At 34.6% G+C, this 17,243-nt stretch overlaps 1 protein-coding gene across 7 annotated transcripts in view; it reads left to right on the forward strand.

Moving 5' to 3' along the window:
• The window catches only part of LOC118002882 (ral GTPase-activating protein subunit alpha-1), a 251,636-nt gene that overhangs the window by 130,408 nt on the left and 103,985 nt on the right, over nucleotides 1-17,243 (forward strand). For all 7 annotated transcript variants that reach the window (XM_034993496.1, XM_034993497.1, XM_034993493.1 and 4 more), the window contains 5 exons: nucleotides 566-691; nucleotides 3,538-3,596; nucleotides 5,149-5,257; nucleotides 6,464-6,574; nucleotides 9,429-9,497. In XM_034993496.1, the coding sequence (XP_034849387.1) occupies nucleotides 566-691; nucleotides 3,538-3,596; nucleotides 5,149-5,257; nucleotides 6,464-6,574; nucleotides 9,429-9,497 (474 nt within the window). The remainder of the gene's footprint in view (nucleotides 1-565; nucleotides 692-3,537; nucleotides 3,597-5,148; nucleotides 5,258-6,463; nucleotides 6,575-9,428; nucleotides 9,498-17,243) is intronic.

Below are 17,243 nucleotides of genomic sequence, written 5' to 3' on the forward strand. Positions count from 1 at the left end.
ATCTGCAGGCCAAGCATAAATTCTGTTTTTAGTAAGTAGTATAGGCAGTGCTTTTCTCATGTGCATAATATCAAAAACCATCTAGACTAGTGCTTGTTTCTTGAAGAGATAGTTAATGTTTTAGTCGTTAGTTACTTTATCTATCCTTAGATAGTAACAAATATAATCTAGTGACATTGAGTCATCTGCTCATTAGTACAATATGTTATGAAGTGTTGAGTTGCCTTTAAAATGAAAGTATTTATATTTTTTCTCAAAATTAGGGTAATTTTATGCTGTTAGCTAAACTATATATTATTTACAGTCAACTGTGGCTGATTTCTGCTTTTTTGCTGCTCTTAAGGAGAGCTCTGCTGTTTGTTCATTTTATTTATTGAGAATAACAGTAGTTTATGTGGAAAGTATAGGTGAAAATCTGAATGTTTTTGTATTTCCAGTTTCCTTTTTAATTTTGTCTTTTGCTCTCACTTCTCTTTCTAATATGGTTAGGTCATAAAGTAACTTTTCTGGTAATTTAATGACATAATAAAATACATCATAAAGATTTAAAAAATCTGATACCTAGGCACCAAGAGTAGAAGCACAAGTTCTTCTGGGATCTTTGGTTTGCTTTCCTAACTTATATTGTGAACTGCCTGCTCTCCATCCCAACATTCCTGATATTGCTGTGTCTCAGTTTACAGATGTTAAGGTAAGAAATCAGGTGCTAATTTTTAGTGTTTAAATGATTTTATAATAACAATGTATGATAAAATTTGTATTCTTTCTTTTCCTTTAGAAATCCACATAATTGTTAAAGAACATTAACCAGTCATACCCTTCAGACACAAGGCTAGAATGTCCATTAGGAGCATAGTCTTTTTTGTATTGATGACTTTGGAAACATTTTCTCATTACTGAATCCATTTATATATCAGTATCTTAGGATTCTTTCATTCACTCACAGACCATTTATTGAAACATCCTGTGAGGCAGATACTATGCTACCTCTAAGGCTTCTAAGATTGAAATGGCACTAAATCTGCAAATTTGACACTCTGCCTCCTAATTTCCCCATGTGATATATCAAACAATGTAATGGAATATTCTGTTTTGCTGTAGGAAACTGGAATTGGGGTGGGGAATCTATGTACCTGAAGCATAACTCTTCAAAAGTCATGCTTATATATCTTTTTTAAACTTTTGCCTTCTCTGAAAGAAATTTTTTCAATCCAGTTTTCTGGATTTCTGCATATACTTTTCATACCACCCATATTTCTCTTTACGACATTTATAACGTGTAATTACTTATTTAGTGTTTGATTTATGCTTTAGACAAACACCATAAAGTCTTATTTACTGCTGTATCCTCAGAGCTTAACATGCTGCTTGGCATCTGGTACTCCAGAAACATTTGTTAAAAAAGTGAATTTCGCTTACACATAAAATTATGTAGGTCAATGCAAATTTGCAATGGCAATTAATAACTAGAAATTGAGCTTTGGTCTTCAGAAATGTAATATCTTCGGTATCTTCTATTTTCAGAAGATCCTGAAGGTGAGGGATAGGTAATAGTTTTAATTTGCTTAGGCAGTTTTGAGTTTGCTAGGGATTAGCCTAGCTAACTACATATGATCTACATTTCAGAGTGGCCTCATTGTCTCTGGCCATTGTATAGATAGTAATGGCTGAAATGATTTAAAAAATCAAAACAAACTTTGGGGAAGGGGTATCTCCAAAATAAAAGCTAATTCTAATAATGAAGAAAGCAAAAAGCCTAAGAAAATAATGATTATTCTTAGTCAGAAAACTGAAGATTTAAGGGAAAATTACAGGCCATAGTGGTCATATTTAATTTTCACTGAAACTAGCTCTCTGTGTATTCTAAACTGCAGCCACATAGCCACATGGAACATACCATGCTGTTTTCAATTTTGTGCTTTTGAAAATGCATTTCTTTCTGCCTAAACATCCGTTATATAGACCTGTTTTCCTCTTTTTGTCTCTCTTAATCACCCAAACACAAATAATCTTAGTCTTTGACCTTGATCATTTGTCAAAATCCTGTTTACCTAAGACCGTTTTGTGAAGTCTTCTATGACTTTCCGAAGTTTACCTGTTTGTTCACATGGAACCTTTTATGTGTCCTCTTGTGTTGTGATTGTTTACAAGTCTGTCTCCCTCTCTGGAATGTAAAATTCTTGAGGATAGGTACTGCATCTTAACCATCTATTTCTTTCCAGCATTTAAGACAGGATCTATTACATAGAAAGCTCTTGGGCTTAAACAATAGATTTGTTCCAAGTACCTATTAATTGCAAGCCCGTGGGCTAGATGCTAAGTTTACAAAGATAAGTAGAAGGTACTCCTCCTAAGGAGCTTAAAATCTATGTAGCTGATAAGTGCTTTGTGAATATATGAATGAATGAATGAATGAATGAATGATTTTTTGAAAAAGGAAGTAATAGAGTCTTAATTATCAAGCCTCGTGGCATTCTTGTTTTCCTCTCCTTAGTTAGCCACTGTAGTATTTGACCCGTGTTGATATTCCTGACCTTCCTAAATCTTTTCAACTTTGACTTATGTTGCACAGACCCATCTTGATTTACTTCTTGCTTCTCTAAATATTCTAGGACTCCTTAATAAACCAGTGTTCTTTCTCTGCCTGCTAAACATAAACTTACTATAAGATCCTCTCTTTAGATAATTACTTTCTCTTTATTCTCCCTTTTGAATATTTTATTCATTTACATAATTTTAACTATTATTTAGCACTTATCCCCAAACTCACACATTATAATGTTTTACAAATTATCAAAAAAGAGGAGGCTTGCTTTTAAATAAATATTTCTCAAAGTTTTGAAAAGATACCAATACTTTTGAGCAAGTAAATCTGTTTTAATTATCTTATAGTGAACTTTTTATTAATCTTTTAATCAGGAAAAGTTCTTTTTTTGAACATATGTATTTGGTTATAGATTTCAGAAATCATTTATTTTAGTCTGTGCTGCTGTAACAAAATACTACCAAAAAAAAAAAAAAAACTACTACTAACTGGGTAGCTTATAAACAGCAAAATTTATTTGTCACAGTTGTGGAGGCTGGAAGTCCAAGATCAAGGCTCCAGCAGAGTGGCATTCTGGTGAGGGCCCTCTTGCTGCTCCAGAGCTGGTCCCTTCCCTCTGTGTCTTCACAAAGTGGAAGGAACTAAGGAGTTCTTTGGTGGTCTCTTGTATAAGAGCATTAATCTCATTCATAAGGTCTCCATCCTCATGACCTAACATCATCTTTGGGAGATAGGATTTTAGCATAAGAATTTTTGGAGGGGAGACACAAATATTCAGACCATATTATTGTTTTTTTTTATTTAGCTAATTTTATGAATAATATTGGACTCTATTAATAAAGTATTCAGGTGAGAACAAAGATTGTTTTATTTCACTGTTGTATCCCTAGCACCTGGCACAGTGGTTGGGCCCATAGTAGCCATTTAATAAATACTTGAATGAATGAATGAATGAAATCTTAATCATTACAGGTATTTCCCCTTTATTTTAGGAACTCATAATCAAAACTGTATTAAGCTCGGCAAGAGATGAGCCGTCTGGTCCTGCACGGTAGGTCAGATACTCTTTTTTTTTTTTTTTTTTTTAAGATTTTATTTATTTGAGAGAGACAGAGATAGCGAGAGAAAGCACAAGATGGGAGGAAAGGGAGAAGCAGGCTCCCCACTGAGCAGGGAGCCCAACACGGGGCTTGAACCCAGGACCCCGGGATCATGACCTGAGCCGAAGGCAGATGCTTAACCGAAGGCAGATGCTTAACCGACTGAGCCACCCAGGCGCCCCTGGTAGTTTTAATAGTAAATAATTTATTAGCATTAACACTATGATAAACTGAAAGAAGAGACTTAAGAATTTCTGATCCACTATGTTCAGAAAGAAAGATATTTCTTCATTGAATTATTCTGAAATTTAACATTCTACAAAATTTAATTTAAGAATGTCAGTGTCAGGACATGCCAAGTATACCAGGATACTAGAAAGAGTTGACTTTTTTAGGAGTTGAGGGAACCAGTATGTGCTTCATCAGAAGCTTATACTTGAATACACTAATGAAATTTTTACTGATCCTGATCGTCAAATAACTCCCTTCAATCTGAAACTTCAGTTGAAATAGGGAAATGAAGTTTCACAAGATGTTAGGGAATAGAAAAAATTCTACAAGTTCTGTTTCTGTTGGAAACCCTTTATATAAAGTATATGAATTTTATTTGTATTGCCAATTTGTTTTACAAAGAATTTGTAACCAGGGGCGCCTGGGTGGCTCAGTCGTTAAGCGTCTGCCTTCGGCTCAGGTCATGATCCCAGGGTCCTGGGATCAAGCCCTGCATCGGGCTCCTTGCTCCGCAGGAGGCCTGCTTCTCTCTCTCCCACTCCCCCTGCTTTTGTTCCCTCTCTTGCTGTGTCTCTGTCAAAAAATAAATTAAAAATTAAAAAAAAAGAATTTGCAGCTAGCTGTGTTAAATTTAAGAGTTATGAAAATAATATTTAGGGGCACCTGGGTGGCTCAGTCAGTTAAGTATCCGACTCTTGATTTTGGCTCAGGTCATGATCTCAGGGTTGCGAGATTGAGCCCCTTGTCAGGCTCTGTACTGGGCATGGAACCTGCTTAAGATTCCCTCTCTCTCTCCCTCTGCCTTTCCCCCCTTCTCTCAAAAAGAAGGAAGTTTTGAAAAGAAAGAAAGTAATATTTGACTTACCCCATCAGCTTCATGTTTTTGCTAAAGTTCATTCTGTGCTGTCAGTCAATAAAATCACACTCTTTCCTTTTTTGAAAGCAGGTTACATATTTGTTTGGGAAGCTTTATGGCAATATCAATTTATTAATATGGGTTTGTTAAAAAAATCCTGTGTGTTATCCCCATCTATGAGCTTGGCAGTAAATTATGTTTGAAAATTAGGCGTTGAATTTGGGGTCATGTGCTGTCCTCCTACTTTCTCTTCCTCAAGAAGAGCTAATGTACAGAGTAACAAATTGATTCACTTAAACAGTGCATGTTCATTCTAGATTGGTTGGTTGTGGGTGTTTTGGTTGTGGTGGTGGTTGCATTTCATTTAAAGGCTCATCTACTTCTGTTTATATCATTGTTGGTTGCCTTTTTTGCAGATGTGTAGCATTGTGCAGTTTAGGTATTTGGATTTGTGAAGAACTAGTCCATGAGTCTCATCATCCTCAAATCAAGGAAGCTCTGAATGTAATTTGTGTTTCCTTAAAGGTAAAAAAAACCTATTTAGTGAAATATATTAATATAGTATAGAATGCAGGACTGTTTTTCTCTGAATGTTAATTATATATTGTGTCCTTATAGAATAAACATTTAATAAATGTTTTTATTACTTTATTATTACATTATTTCTTTGATCCTGACTTTTTCCTTCAGAGCGGTCCTACTCTTGAATTTAGGATATCCTAGTGATAACCTATTTTATCTCAACTTTTTATGTCACTTAACAACATATATAGGGTTGTTTGTTTTTTTCCTAATCAGTATTTTTGTAACCTACTCTATAATCCTTAATACTTCCTGAATTCTTGAGCTGTTCAATGTTTTGGCTTTATTATTCAAGTTAAATGCTCTCTTTGTAACCAGAGTAAGATTTGTTAAAAAAATAATAACCTAATTACTTGGAGAATCTAACTGAGTAAAGTTTTTGCTTGTGAAAGTATGCATGATATTTTCGTTTAAGCCTTGTAATATAGTATCTATATAGAATTCTAAACATAAAAGGTACAAATATTACTTATTGGACAAATATTTCTGAGTATGTACTATGTTTGAGGTGGTTTGCTAGTCAGAGTGAGGGATACCAGAATAAAAAATAATCGTAAATACTAGATGCAAGAGGTTAATAATATGATGGCTGAAAAGGATTAAAATAAGAGTTTTATAAAACAGAAAGCTGAGAGAACCAAATGAGTGGTGCATATGAAATGCTAATTGAGATCAGAGGAAGCCGAGATCACTTTGACTTAAGTAATAGAGAAGACTCTGGAAAGAGGAGACAGAAGAATGGGGGAGATTTGGTCCTAGAGAGTTAAACATAACAAGTTTGAGTTTATGCCAGTGGGGAGTCATCCGAGAGCTTTAAGCATAGAGAATGTCAGCATCAGAGCAGTTCTTTAGATTAATTTGAAAGTGTTGGTATAGTAGATTGGAATGGGGAAATTAGCAGTTTACAGGCTGTTGCAGAAATCCAGGTAAGAGAAAATGGAATAAAACTTTAATGGGGACAAACATTCAAAATTAAAAATGAAGTTAATTGTGTTTTTAGAATGTGTTATGAATTTTTATTTTGTGGTTGTGTATTTATCATCTTAATATTTTAATAAACATAAATATAGAATGACCAAAAGAAACATGTATGAAATTTCAAGTTTTTCAGCAGCTAATGCATTAATGAATATTTTGTTGTTATTACAGTTTACTAATAAAACAGTAGCCCATGTAGCTTGTAACATGCTTCACATGCTGGTTCATTACGTACCTAGACTTCAGATTTACCAGCCTGATTCTCCCTTGAAAATTATTCAAGTAAGTATTTCTCATGTTTTTTGATCCTGTTAAATATAATAAATTTATCCCTATACATTTTTAACAGGCACATAAAAAAATTTAATGATCTCAAGAAATTTCCAGAGTAAATAACACTGTATGTGCATATTTTGCCTTCTTTTATTAATTTTTTTATTATTTCATAGTTTTGCATCAAATTTATTCATATACTATTCAGAGTATAATATATGTTAATTTAAAAAGCCACCTTATGGGGTTGGTTAAGCATCTGTCTTCGGCTCAGGTCATGATCTCAGGGTCCTGGGGTCAAGGCCCACATTGGGCTCTCCGCTCAGCAGGAACTCTGCTTCTCCCTCTTATTCTCCCTCTGTGCTTTCTCTCTTTCTGAAATAAATAAATAAAATTTAAAAAAACCCCACATTATAAAATATCTTTTTTTTTTATGTTACCATATCTTTTATTCTGTATACATACATACAAAAAGCAAATGACATGCATGTACAATTAAATGAATTTTCAGGTTACCAACACCAAGATTAATAAGAATATTACCAGAATTGCTTCAAAATAATCCTTCCTTTTTAAAGGATATTTTTCCTGGGTTCCAGATTCTTGGTTATTTCTTTCAGCACTGTAAAAAACTCAATTCATTGTCTTCTAATCAAAAACTAATGATGTAATCTTTTTTTTTTTTTTTAAAGCATATATTTACACACTCACAGAGAGAAGTGTCTGGAAAGATAGGAGTAGATTTCTTTTTTTTATTTCCCTCTTTTTTTTAAGTAAACTCTACACCCAATGTGGGGCTTGAACTCACAGCCCCGAGGTCAAGAGTCATATGTTTTACCAGCTGAGTCAGCCAGGCACCCTGAGAGTAGATTTCCATATTTTTCCCCCCAACTTTACTGAGAAATAGTTGACAAACATTGTATATATTTAAAATATAGAACATAATTTGGTAATTGTGGAATGATTACCAAGGTCAAGATAATTAACACATCAATTACCTCACATAGTTAACTGTTGTTTGTTTATGGTGAGAATGCTTAAGGTCTCTTCTTAGCAACTTCCAGATATTCAGTATGATTAACTATAGTCACCATGCTATACATTAGATCCTCAGAACTTACTGTTTTTATAACTGAAAATTTATACCCTTTGACCTACATCTCCCTGTTTTCCTCTTCTCCTCCCAGCCCCTGGCCACCACATTTCTATTCTGTTTCTATGAAATCAGCATTCTTTTTTTTTTTTTTTTTAAGATTCCACATATAAGTGGTACCATACAGTATTTGCCTTTCTCTGGCTTATTTCATTTATTTCACCTGGAGTAATGCCCTCCAGGTTCATCCATGTTGTCACAAATGGCAAGATTTCCTTTTTTATGGCTGAGTAATAGTATTACATTGTGTGTATATATACACACATTTTTTTGAATTCATTTATTCATTGAAGGACATTTTCATTGTTTCCATATCTTTGCCATTGTGAATAATGCTGCAATGAACATGGTGTGCAGGGATCTCTTCGAGATACTGATTTCATTTCCTTCAGATATACATCTAGGAGCAGGATTGCTGGATCATTATAGTAGTTCTTTTTTTTTTTTTTTTTATCATATGGTAGTTCCAATTTTAATATTTTGAGGAACCTCCATACTGTTTTCCATAAAAGCTGTACCAGTTCACCTTCCCACCAACGGTATATATCAGTTTTCTCTTCTCCACCTCCTTGCCAACATCTGTTCTCTCTTACCTTTTTGAAAAAAGCCATTCTAACAGATGTGGTTTTTATTTGCATTTTCCTCATGATAAGTGATGTTGAACACCTTTTCATATACCCATTAAAATGCCATTTGGGGGCGCCTGGGTGGCTCAGTCGTTAAGCGTCACTGTCTCTCTCTGTGTCAAATAAAATCTTTAAAATAAAATAAAATAAGATTTTATTTATTTATTTGACAGAGAGAGAGGGGAACACAAGCAGGGGGAGTGGGTGAGGGAGAAGCAGGCTTCCCGCGGAGCAGGGAGCCCAATGTGGGGCTCGATCCCACGACCCTGGGATGATGACCTGAGCCGAAGGCGGACGCTTAACGACTGAGCCAGCCACCCAGGTGCCCCAAAATAAAATAAAATAAAATGCCATTTGAATGTCTTCTTTGGAAAAATGTTTATTCAGGTCCTTTGCCCATTTTTAAATTGGATTATTTGCTTTTTTGCTATTGAGTTGCATGAATTCTTCATATATTTTATGTATTAACCCCTATCCAGATACATGGTTTGTAAACATTTTCTCCATTCCATCAGTTGCCTTTTCAATGTATTGCTTCCTTTGCTGTGCAGATGCTCTTTAGTTTGATATGGTCCCACTTGTTTATTTTAGCTTTTGGTGTCTATGCTTTTGGTGTCTTATCCAAGAAATCAATGCCAAGACCAATATCAAGAATATTTTCCCTGTGCTTTCCTCTAGGGGTTTTATGGTTTCAGGTCCTTGATCCATGTCAAGTTAATTTTTGTCAATGGTGTAAAATAGAGGTCCAGTTTCATTCTCTGTCTCTGTCTCTCTCTCTCTCTATATATATATATAGATTCCTGAATTGGGTTTGTAAGAAATCCATTTATAGTTGACAGAGTTTATATGATTTTGGTTCCTATATACATATGAGGATTGTAAATGATTGATAGTTAAGAATACTTGAAAAGCTTACCTGTTAAAAATTACTTGGAAGTAACAGTGTTAATGTATTTAGGATTTAAAAATGTACTTAGGATAAACTTTCATCAATAGATTTTTTATATCACTTTACCATTAACATTTAAGTTTTAGGATGCATCATTAATTTAACATATTTTGAACTTTTTTTCTTTGCTGACAGATTCTAATAGCCACCATTACCCATCTTTTGCCAAGTACAGAAGCTTCATCTTATGAAATGGATAAGAGGGTAATTTAAATTTTGTTTGATATTTAATGTGTTTAGTAAAATATATTTTAAAATTGCAAAGATACATATATTTATATGGTAAACATTAATTAATCTTGTGCTTAAAAATCGCTATAATACGAAATACATCTTTACATTATTTAAGTGTAACTAAATTATATTTTAGTTCAAATATCAAGTTAATCATAGTCATTTGATAAAGTCTTTGAATCTCAGGATTGTGAGGAACCTTAGAGAATATTCTGTTCATTTATAATTGTCTCACTTTATCCTACCAAATTATGGTCTTGTTAATGCCTGAAAATTAGTAATTCTGAGGAATTCATCGTTTCTGAAGGCAGCCATACATCTTTATATAATTGTTATTGGTAGAAAATAATGAAATTTCCATTAAGGAGAGTATGTATAATAGAGCTATGGCACATAGAAGAAGGCATACCCTCTGGCCACAGAAAGTTCTACAGGATTGCATTTACCTCAGTAAATTCATTGTGAGACTCCTTTAGCTATTTCAGATATTGTATTTGTCAGTCTAAAGTTTCTATTTGGTTTCTTTTCATAGTTTCCATAGATTTCCTGAATCTGCATTTCTTCATCAGTTATATCTATCTTTTCTTTTAGATTTTTAACATGTTTATCATAATTATTTTAAAGTCCTCGTCTGCTAAATTCAGTGTTTGGGTTATTGCTGAGTCTGTTTCTATTGAAATCTTTTCCTTTTGACTTATGGATTCCATTTTCCTGTTTGTTCATATGTCTGTTAGTTTTTTATTATATATTAGGCATTGTACATAACATGTTATGTACAGAGACTCTAGATCTGTGCTGCCCAGGATAGTAGCTACTAACCACACGTGACTTTAAATAAAATTAAAACTTTATATTAAAAACTTAATTTCTTATTTGTGCTAACCACATTTCAAGTGCCTAATACTCACGTGGACAAATATATACCATTCCCATCATTGCACAAAGTTCTATTAATCAAGGCTTCTCTAGATTCTGTTCATTTCCTCTGAAAATTATTTTATTCCTCTCCATTTTCACATCCCAATCTTGAATTCTGTTCTCCACATCTCAGTGTCACCATCTCTTAATCGTATGGTGTTGAAATCTCAAAAGAGCAGAGTTGTTGGAGAAAGATGAATTTCAGTTTTCATTGTGTTGCATGTAAGGAATATTGCCCAGTAAAACCACCAGTAAAGCAACTCCATACCTAAAGTAGTAAATTTGAAGCTGAAACAAAATTACTGATATCATCAGCACATGAGTAGTATTAAACTATGGGAATGTATATGATCACTTAAGGAGAAGTTACAGAGTAAGAAGAGTTATTAGCAAAGTAGAACACCTTGAAGAATAACAGAGCAGGGGTCACCAAAATAGAGACATAGGAGGCTCCTGAATTTTCTTCCTCCTATGGATGCACCAAAAATACAACTACACATGGAGCAATTCTCTCTGAGAGAAATCCAGAAATTAGTTGAATGATCCTACACATCAGGCAACTGAGAAAATACCCACATCAAAATACATAGGAAACATTCCATGAGAACCCCCAACTGCCAGGGTCTCTCTGAGGATAGAAGGGTTTAGACCATACATCTAGCACCCCAACTTTTAAGTCTTCCATGCCAGGGATGGGCTTCCAAATCACCTGGCTCTGAAAGCCAACAGGGCTTGTATTCACAAGTCCCACAGAACTACAGGAAACAAAGGAACACTTGTTTAACAGGAGTGTGAGCACCTGCTAATTGCTATTCCCCTGGGGTTCAACACAGAGGGAACAGGCATTCTTTCCCTATAAAGAATTTGACTGCATATTTTCCCAGCTGTTGCCTGAGGGTCCAGCTTCTAATCAGCCTTCATCTAGGTGCTGACTGCAGTTCTCCTGGAAGCCCATTAGAACCAGTGGGCACTTCCCCTGTATTCTCCCTCCATCTGGCTCCAACAATAAAACTAGGTCTCTAGCTTTTCCCTAGAAGGAACTTGTCAACACTAGGTGAGTAGCTCCCAAATCACCTAGTTCTGGGAGCGGACAGAACTTGGCATTCATGAATTCTCTAGAAACACACAAAACAGTGGTGGTTGTATTTGCACCAGCACTCCCAGCCACTGTTTCCTCTGGCTTAGCACAGAATGAGTAAGCAAAAATAGCCAGCTCTGTTTCTCTGTTAGGGGCTAGACTGCATAGCTAATATCCCAACTTCCCTGCTGTTCCTGAAACCTTCCAGTTAGCCGCATCAGGGAGCCAAAGGGGTAGGCAATTAGTAGTACTTCAGGAACCTGAATAGGTATATTGGCGTTTCCCACCCTTTTAGGACACAGCTTGGATAGTCACAGAGGTTTGAGGGACAGCTAAGAGCTTGAACCAGGCTGCTATTTTACCTTTTCCAATTAATAAGTATCTTGTAGGAAGACACTTTGAAACTATATAAGTATCTATTATTCCTTAAACCTTTACTAAGTAGTTTTGCTAGCCATTGATAACTCTTATCAGAATTAAATGTTGTTATGATAGTTCCAAATGGTGATTTCCTAATTCTGTCATTACTTTTACATTCATTAGTTAGTTTTCTGTGATAAGGAAGAGTTTTCTCTTACCCCTCTCCATCTTACCAGTGTGGGATCATGATTCTTATTTTATGCAATGGATTATAATCCTTAGCTTTTTTACTATCATTATTTCGAAGCTCAAAATGTTCCAGATTTAGCCAGTGGGAATGCCCTTTAAATTGGCTTCTTTGTCCTTTTTGTTATGTTCTCCTCATGGTTCTTTCAGTATATCCTTAAATTCTGTCACCACAGAATTTTTCAGACTCATCTTGTATTTTCCCTGCCCCCGTACTGGAATTAGCCATTTCCCCAAGTAACTCTGGTTCCGTTGAGTGGAAAGAGTATTCTCAAATAAAGATCTAGGAACTAGGTGTTTACATTGTCATTGGGTTGTGTGTGTGTGTAGGTGTGTGTGTGTGTGTTTAGGCCCTCTCACCAGATAGAGCAAAAAAATAAATAATATACACAAATATATAATATGTATTTTATGTATATATGTAATATATGTGTATCTGTATTTCTTTGTGTGTATTAAAACACCATGAGTTTACCTTGACACCTCTGATTCCAGCCCAGCACCACAAGGTTCAGTCTGTCCTCCCCCTTTACATATTTGTAACTACCTGCCCTAATAATGAGAACCTAGCTCCCATTATCCACAGCTATCCACAGTATATTTACTTTGTGCAGTGTTAGAAAAATAAAAGCAGTTTCAGAATATATTTATGCCTATATATAATTACCAAGAGAGTATATAGTTCAAAAGCTGTGTTTAAAAGTTATTTAGGTTACTGCTCCCTCCCCTTAGTCTCACTTCAGTGTGGTTATAGAATTCATTTGAAATACAGTTCAGGTTATTTTTTTCAGTTTGTATTCCTAAATTTTAGTGTTTTCTCCCTGTTGTTTTTATTTGTTTTTTTAGTTTATGCTTTATCTATTCTTTGTTTATTTCTGCACAAATGAGCAGATACATTTATGTTTTTTTCCACCTTGTTTGTTAAGAAATGTCATATTCTAGATATTCTTTGGTACTTTAGATTTTTTACTTACAGGATATCCTGGAAATTCACAATACATCCATAATGATCTTCCTTGTTCTTTTTTACAGCTATATAGTATTATTACTCCATTGTGTGAATGTATTGTAGTTTATTCAACTCAGTCTCCTATGTATGGACATAGAGTGTTTTTTCAGAATTTTGTAATTGCAAAGAATGCTGCAGTGACTACCTTTATGCCTGTATATTTTTACGTAATTGGAATGTGTCTTCAGGGTGTATTCCTAGAAGTGGAATTGCTGGGTCAGAAGGTAAACAGATAGGTAATTTTGTTAAATATTGGCATTCCCAGAAGCAAATTGTGAGTGTGTTTGCCCAGAGTCTCAACCACACAGTGTGTCTTATTTGGAAATTTTTGCCAATGTGATGGGGGAACAAGGGCATCTCACTGTACTTTTCATTTACCTTTCTCTTTTAATAAGTGAAGTTGAATATCCTATTTACTAATGCCTAATTTTTAATTTCATTTTTTTGAATTGTCTATTCATATCCTCTTCCTTTTCTTTTTTAAAGATTTATTTATTATTTTAGTAATCTCTACACCCAACATGGGGCTTGAACTCACAACCCCAAGATCAAGAGTCACATGCTCTACCAATTGAGCCAAGCCAGGCGCCCCATCTATTCATATCTTCTTATATTTTCTGTCAGATTTTAGTGTTTTCCCTTCAAATTTTATGTACTAGGGATATCTTAACTGTCCTATATGTTACAAATATTTTCTTTTCTTCCCTCCCCATTTGTCTTTTGCTTTTGTTTATGGTGGACTTTTGTTATTGTTTCTTGTGGGGGGATCATGGAAAACATTAATTTTTATGTAGTCGATTTATTTTTCATTGTCTGAATTTTCAGTCATAGAAAGCCTTTCTCTGTACCTAGATAAAGAGGAATTCACCCATGTTTTCTTCTAGTGCTTGTATAATTTCATTTTTTACATTTTTATCCCTCATCCATTTGAAGTTTATTCTGTATGTTTTGAGACGCAGATACCATTTTTGTTGTTTTTCCAAATGAATAACCAGATTAAAAAGTTCTATTTTGCCCTTTAGTGAATAGTCAATTTCTGAAATTACTTGGGTCTGTTTCTTAAGATTCTGTACTATCAGTTCTCAGACTCTTTTGGTGACAAGGTCTCTTTAATACTGTTAAGTATTATTGAAGATCTCAAATGACTTTTGTTCATATGGATTATATAGGCATACCTTGGAGGCTTGGTTTTGGTTTCAGACTACCACAGTAAAGTGAATAACTCAGTAAAGCAAGGCAAATGAATTTTTTGGTTTCTCAATGCATATGCATATAGAAGTTAGTTTAAACTACACTATAGTCTATTAAGTGTGCAATAGCAATATGTCCCCCCAAAACAGTGTATATACTTTAATTTAAAAATACTTTATTGTTAAAAATATGCTAGCCATCATCTTAGGTTTCAGTGAATTGTAATCTTTTTTGCTAGTGTGGAGGGTCCTGCCTTAGTGTTGATGGTTGCTCAGGGTGATTGCTGCAGGTTGGGGTGGTTGTGGCAATTTCTGAACATAAGACAATGAAGTTTGCCACATTGATTGACTCTCTTTTTTCCCACAGTTTCTCTGTAGCATACAATGCTGTTTGATAGCATTTTACCCATAGTATAGAACTTCTTTCAGAGTTGGAGTGAGTGCTTTCAAACACTTTTATCAACTATGTTTATGTAATATTCTAAATCCTTTGTTGTAATTTCAACAGTCTTCACAGCATCTTCACCAGGAGTAGATTTCATCTCAAGAAGCCACTTTTCTTTGCTCATTCGTAAGAAGCAACTCCTTATTCATTAAAGTTTGATCATGAAGATTGTAGCAATTCAGTCACATCTGCAGGCTCCAGTTGTAGTTCTCTTGCTATTTCTACCAATTCTGTAGTTACTTCCTCCACTGAAATCTTCAACTCCTCAAAGTCATCCATGAGGTTTGGAATCACTTACTTCTTCCAAACTCTCATTAATGTTGGTATTTCTGATCTTTTCCCATGAATCATGAATGTTCTTTATGACATCTAGAGTGGTGAATCCTTTCCAGAAGGTTTTCAATTCACTTTAACCAGATTCTTCGGACAAATCACTATCTATGGCAGCTGTAGCCTTCTGAAATGTATTTCTTTAACAATAAGACTTGAAATCAAAATTTCTCCCTAATCTATGGGCTGCAGAATGGATGTTGTGTTAGCAGGTATGAAAACAACGTTAATCTCATTGTGCATCTCCATCAAAGCTCTTGGACTTAAAATATTCAGTAAACCATGTTGTAAACAGATGTGCTGTCATCCAGGCTTTGTTGTTCCATGTATAGAGCACAGGCAGAATAGATTTAGCAAAATTCTTAAGGGCCCTGGGATTTTTGGAATGGTAAATGAACACTGGCTTCAACTAAAGTCACTAGCTGCATTAGCTCCTACCAAAAGAGACAGCCTGTCCATTGAAGCTTTGAAGCCAGGCATTGACTTCTCTCTAGCTATGAAAGTCTTAGATGGCATTTTTGAATAGAAGGCTATTTTGTGTACATTGAAAATCTGTTGTTTAGTGTAGCTAATCTTCTGGATAACTTGCTGCAGCCTCTGTATCAGCATTTGCTACTTCACCTTGTACTTTTATGTTATGGAGATGGCTTCTTTCCTTAAACCTCACAAATCATTCTTTTCTAGCTTCCAACTTCTCTTCTGTAGCTTCCTCATCTCTCTCAGCCTTCATAGAATTTAAGAGAGTTAGGGCCTTCCTGTGGATTAGGCTTTGACTTAAGGGAGTTTTACAGCTGGTTTGATCTTCCATCCAGACCAGAGAACTTTCTCTGTATCAGCTGTTTTGCTTTCTCAACATTCATGTTTATTGGAGTAGCACTTTTACTTTCCTTCAAAGCTTTTCTTTGTATTCACAGCTTGGCTGTTTGGCACAAGAAACCTAGTTTTCAGTCTGTCTTGACTTTCGACATGACATGCCTTCCTCACTAGACTTAATTTCTAGCTTTTGATTAAAGTGAGAGTCATGTGACTCTTCCTTTCACTGGAACACTTAGAGGCCTAATTTCAGTATTGTTGTGTCTCAAGGAATAGGGAGGCCTGAGGAGCGGGAAGAGAGATGGGGGAACGGCTGGTCAGTGGAGCAGTCAGAACACGTTTGCTGATTAAGTTTGCTGTCTTATAAGGACATGGTTTGTGGCACCCCCAAACAATTACAGTAATAATATCAAAGATCACAGATCACCATAACAAATATAGTAATCATGAAAAGTTAGAAATATTGTGAGAATTACCAAAATGTGACACAGAGACATGAAGTGAACAAATGTGGTCAGAAAATGGTGCTGATAGACTTGCTCAACACAGGATTGCTAGAAACCTTCAATTTATAAAAAATGCAGTATCTGTGAAGTGAAGCACAATAAAATGAAGTATGCCGGTCTTTTATCCACTCGATCTGTCTTATACTGAGAGTGGTATGTTAAAGTCTCCTTAATGTTTCTGTATTTCCTTGGCATCTGTTGTAGTTTTTGCTTTGTAAAGATAGTCACTATGTTATTTGATATATTGATATTCATAAATGTTTTATCTTTATTTTGAACATTTTGAATTGCAACTTTTAACATTAATTCTTTTTGGTTTAATTGTAATTTGCATATTGCATTTTCTGTGTTTCTTTATCTACATGATATATTTCCTTTGTTCTTTTATTTTTTAAGTTCCTTTTGGTATTCAGAAAATTTTATACTTTGTTCTTTTACTTTTCTGTGTATAGCTTTTTAAAATGTCTTTATTCCCTTGCTTTCTTAATTAAGCTCTTATTTTTTAATACATCTTTTATGTGGTTTGTGATTATTTAATGGTATCCTTTCTCTCCTATCTATTGTCTATACGTTAATAAATGAACTTATTTTATTTTTACTCTTTCGCCTCCATTTTTAGTTACTTTATTTCTACATATAACATATAGCATATGTCATTTAATAAATGATTCTTCCCCCTCATCTCTACCTTCCTTCCTTCCTTCCTTCCTTTCTTTCTTTTCTTTTCTTCCTTCCTTCCTTCCTTTCTTTTCTTTTCTTTTCTTTCTTTCTTTCTTTCTTTCTTTCTTTCTTTCTTTCTTTCTTTCTTTCTTTCTTTCTTT

This window comes from Mirounga leonina, unplaced genomic scaffold (assembly GCF_011800145.1).
Source record: "Mirounga leonina isolate KUSES-001 unplaced genomic scaffold, KU_Mleo_1.0 Mir_84, whole genome shotgun sequence".
Lineage (NCBI taxonomy): Eukaryota > Metazoa > Chordata > Mammalia > Carnivora > Phocidae > Mirounga > Mirounga leonina.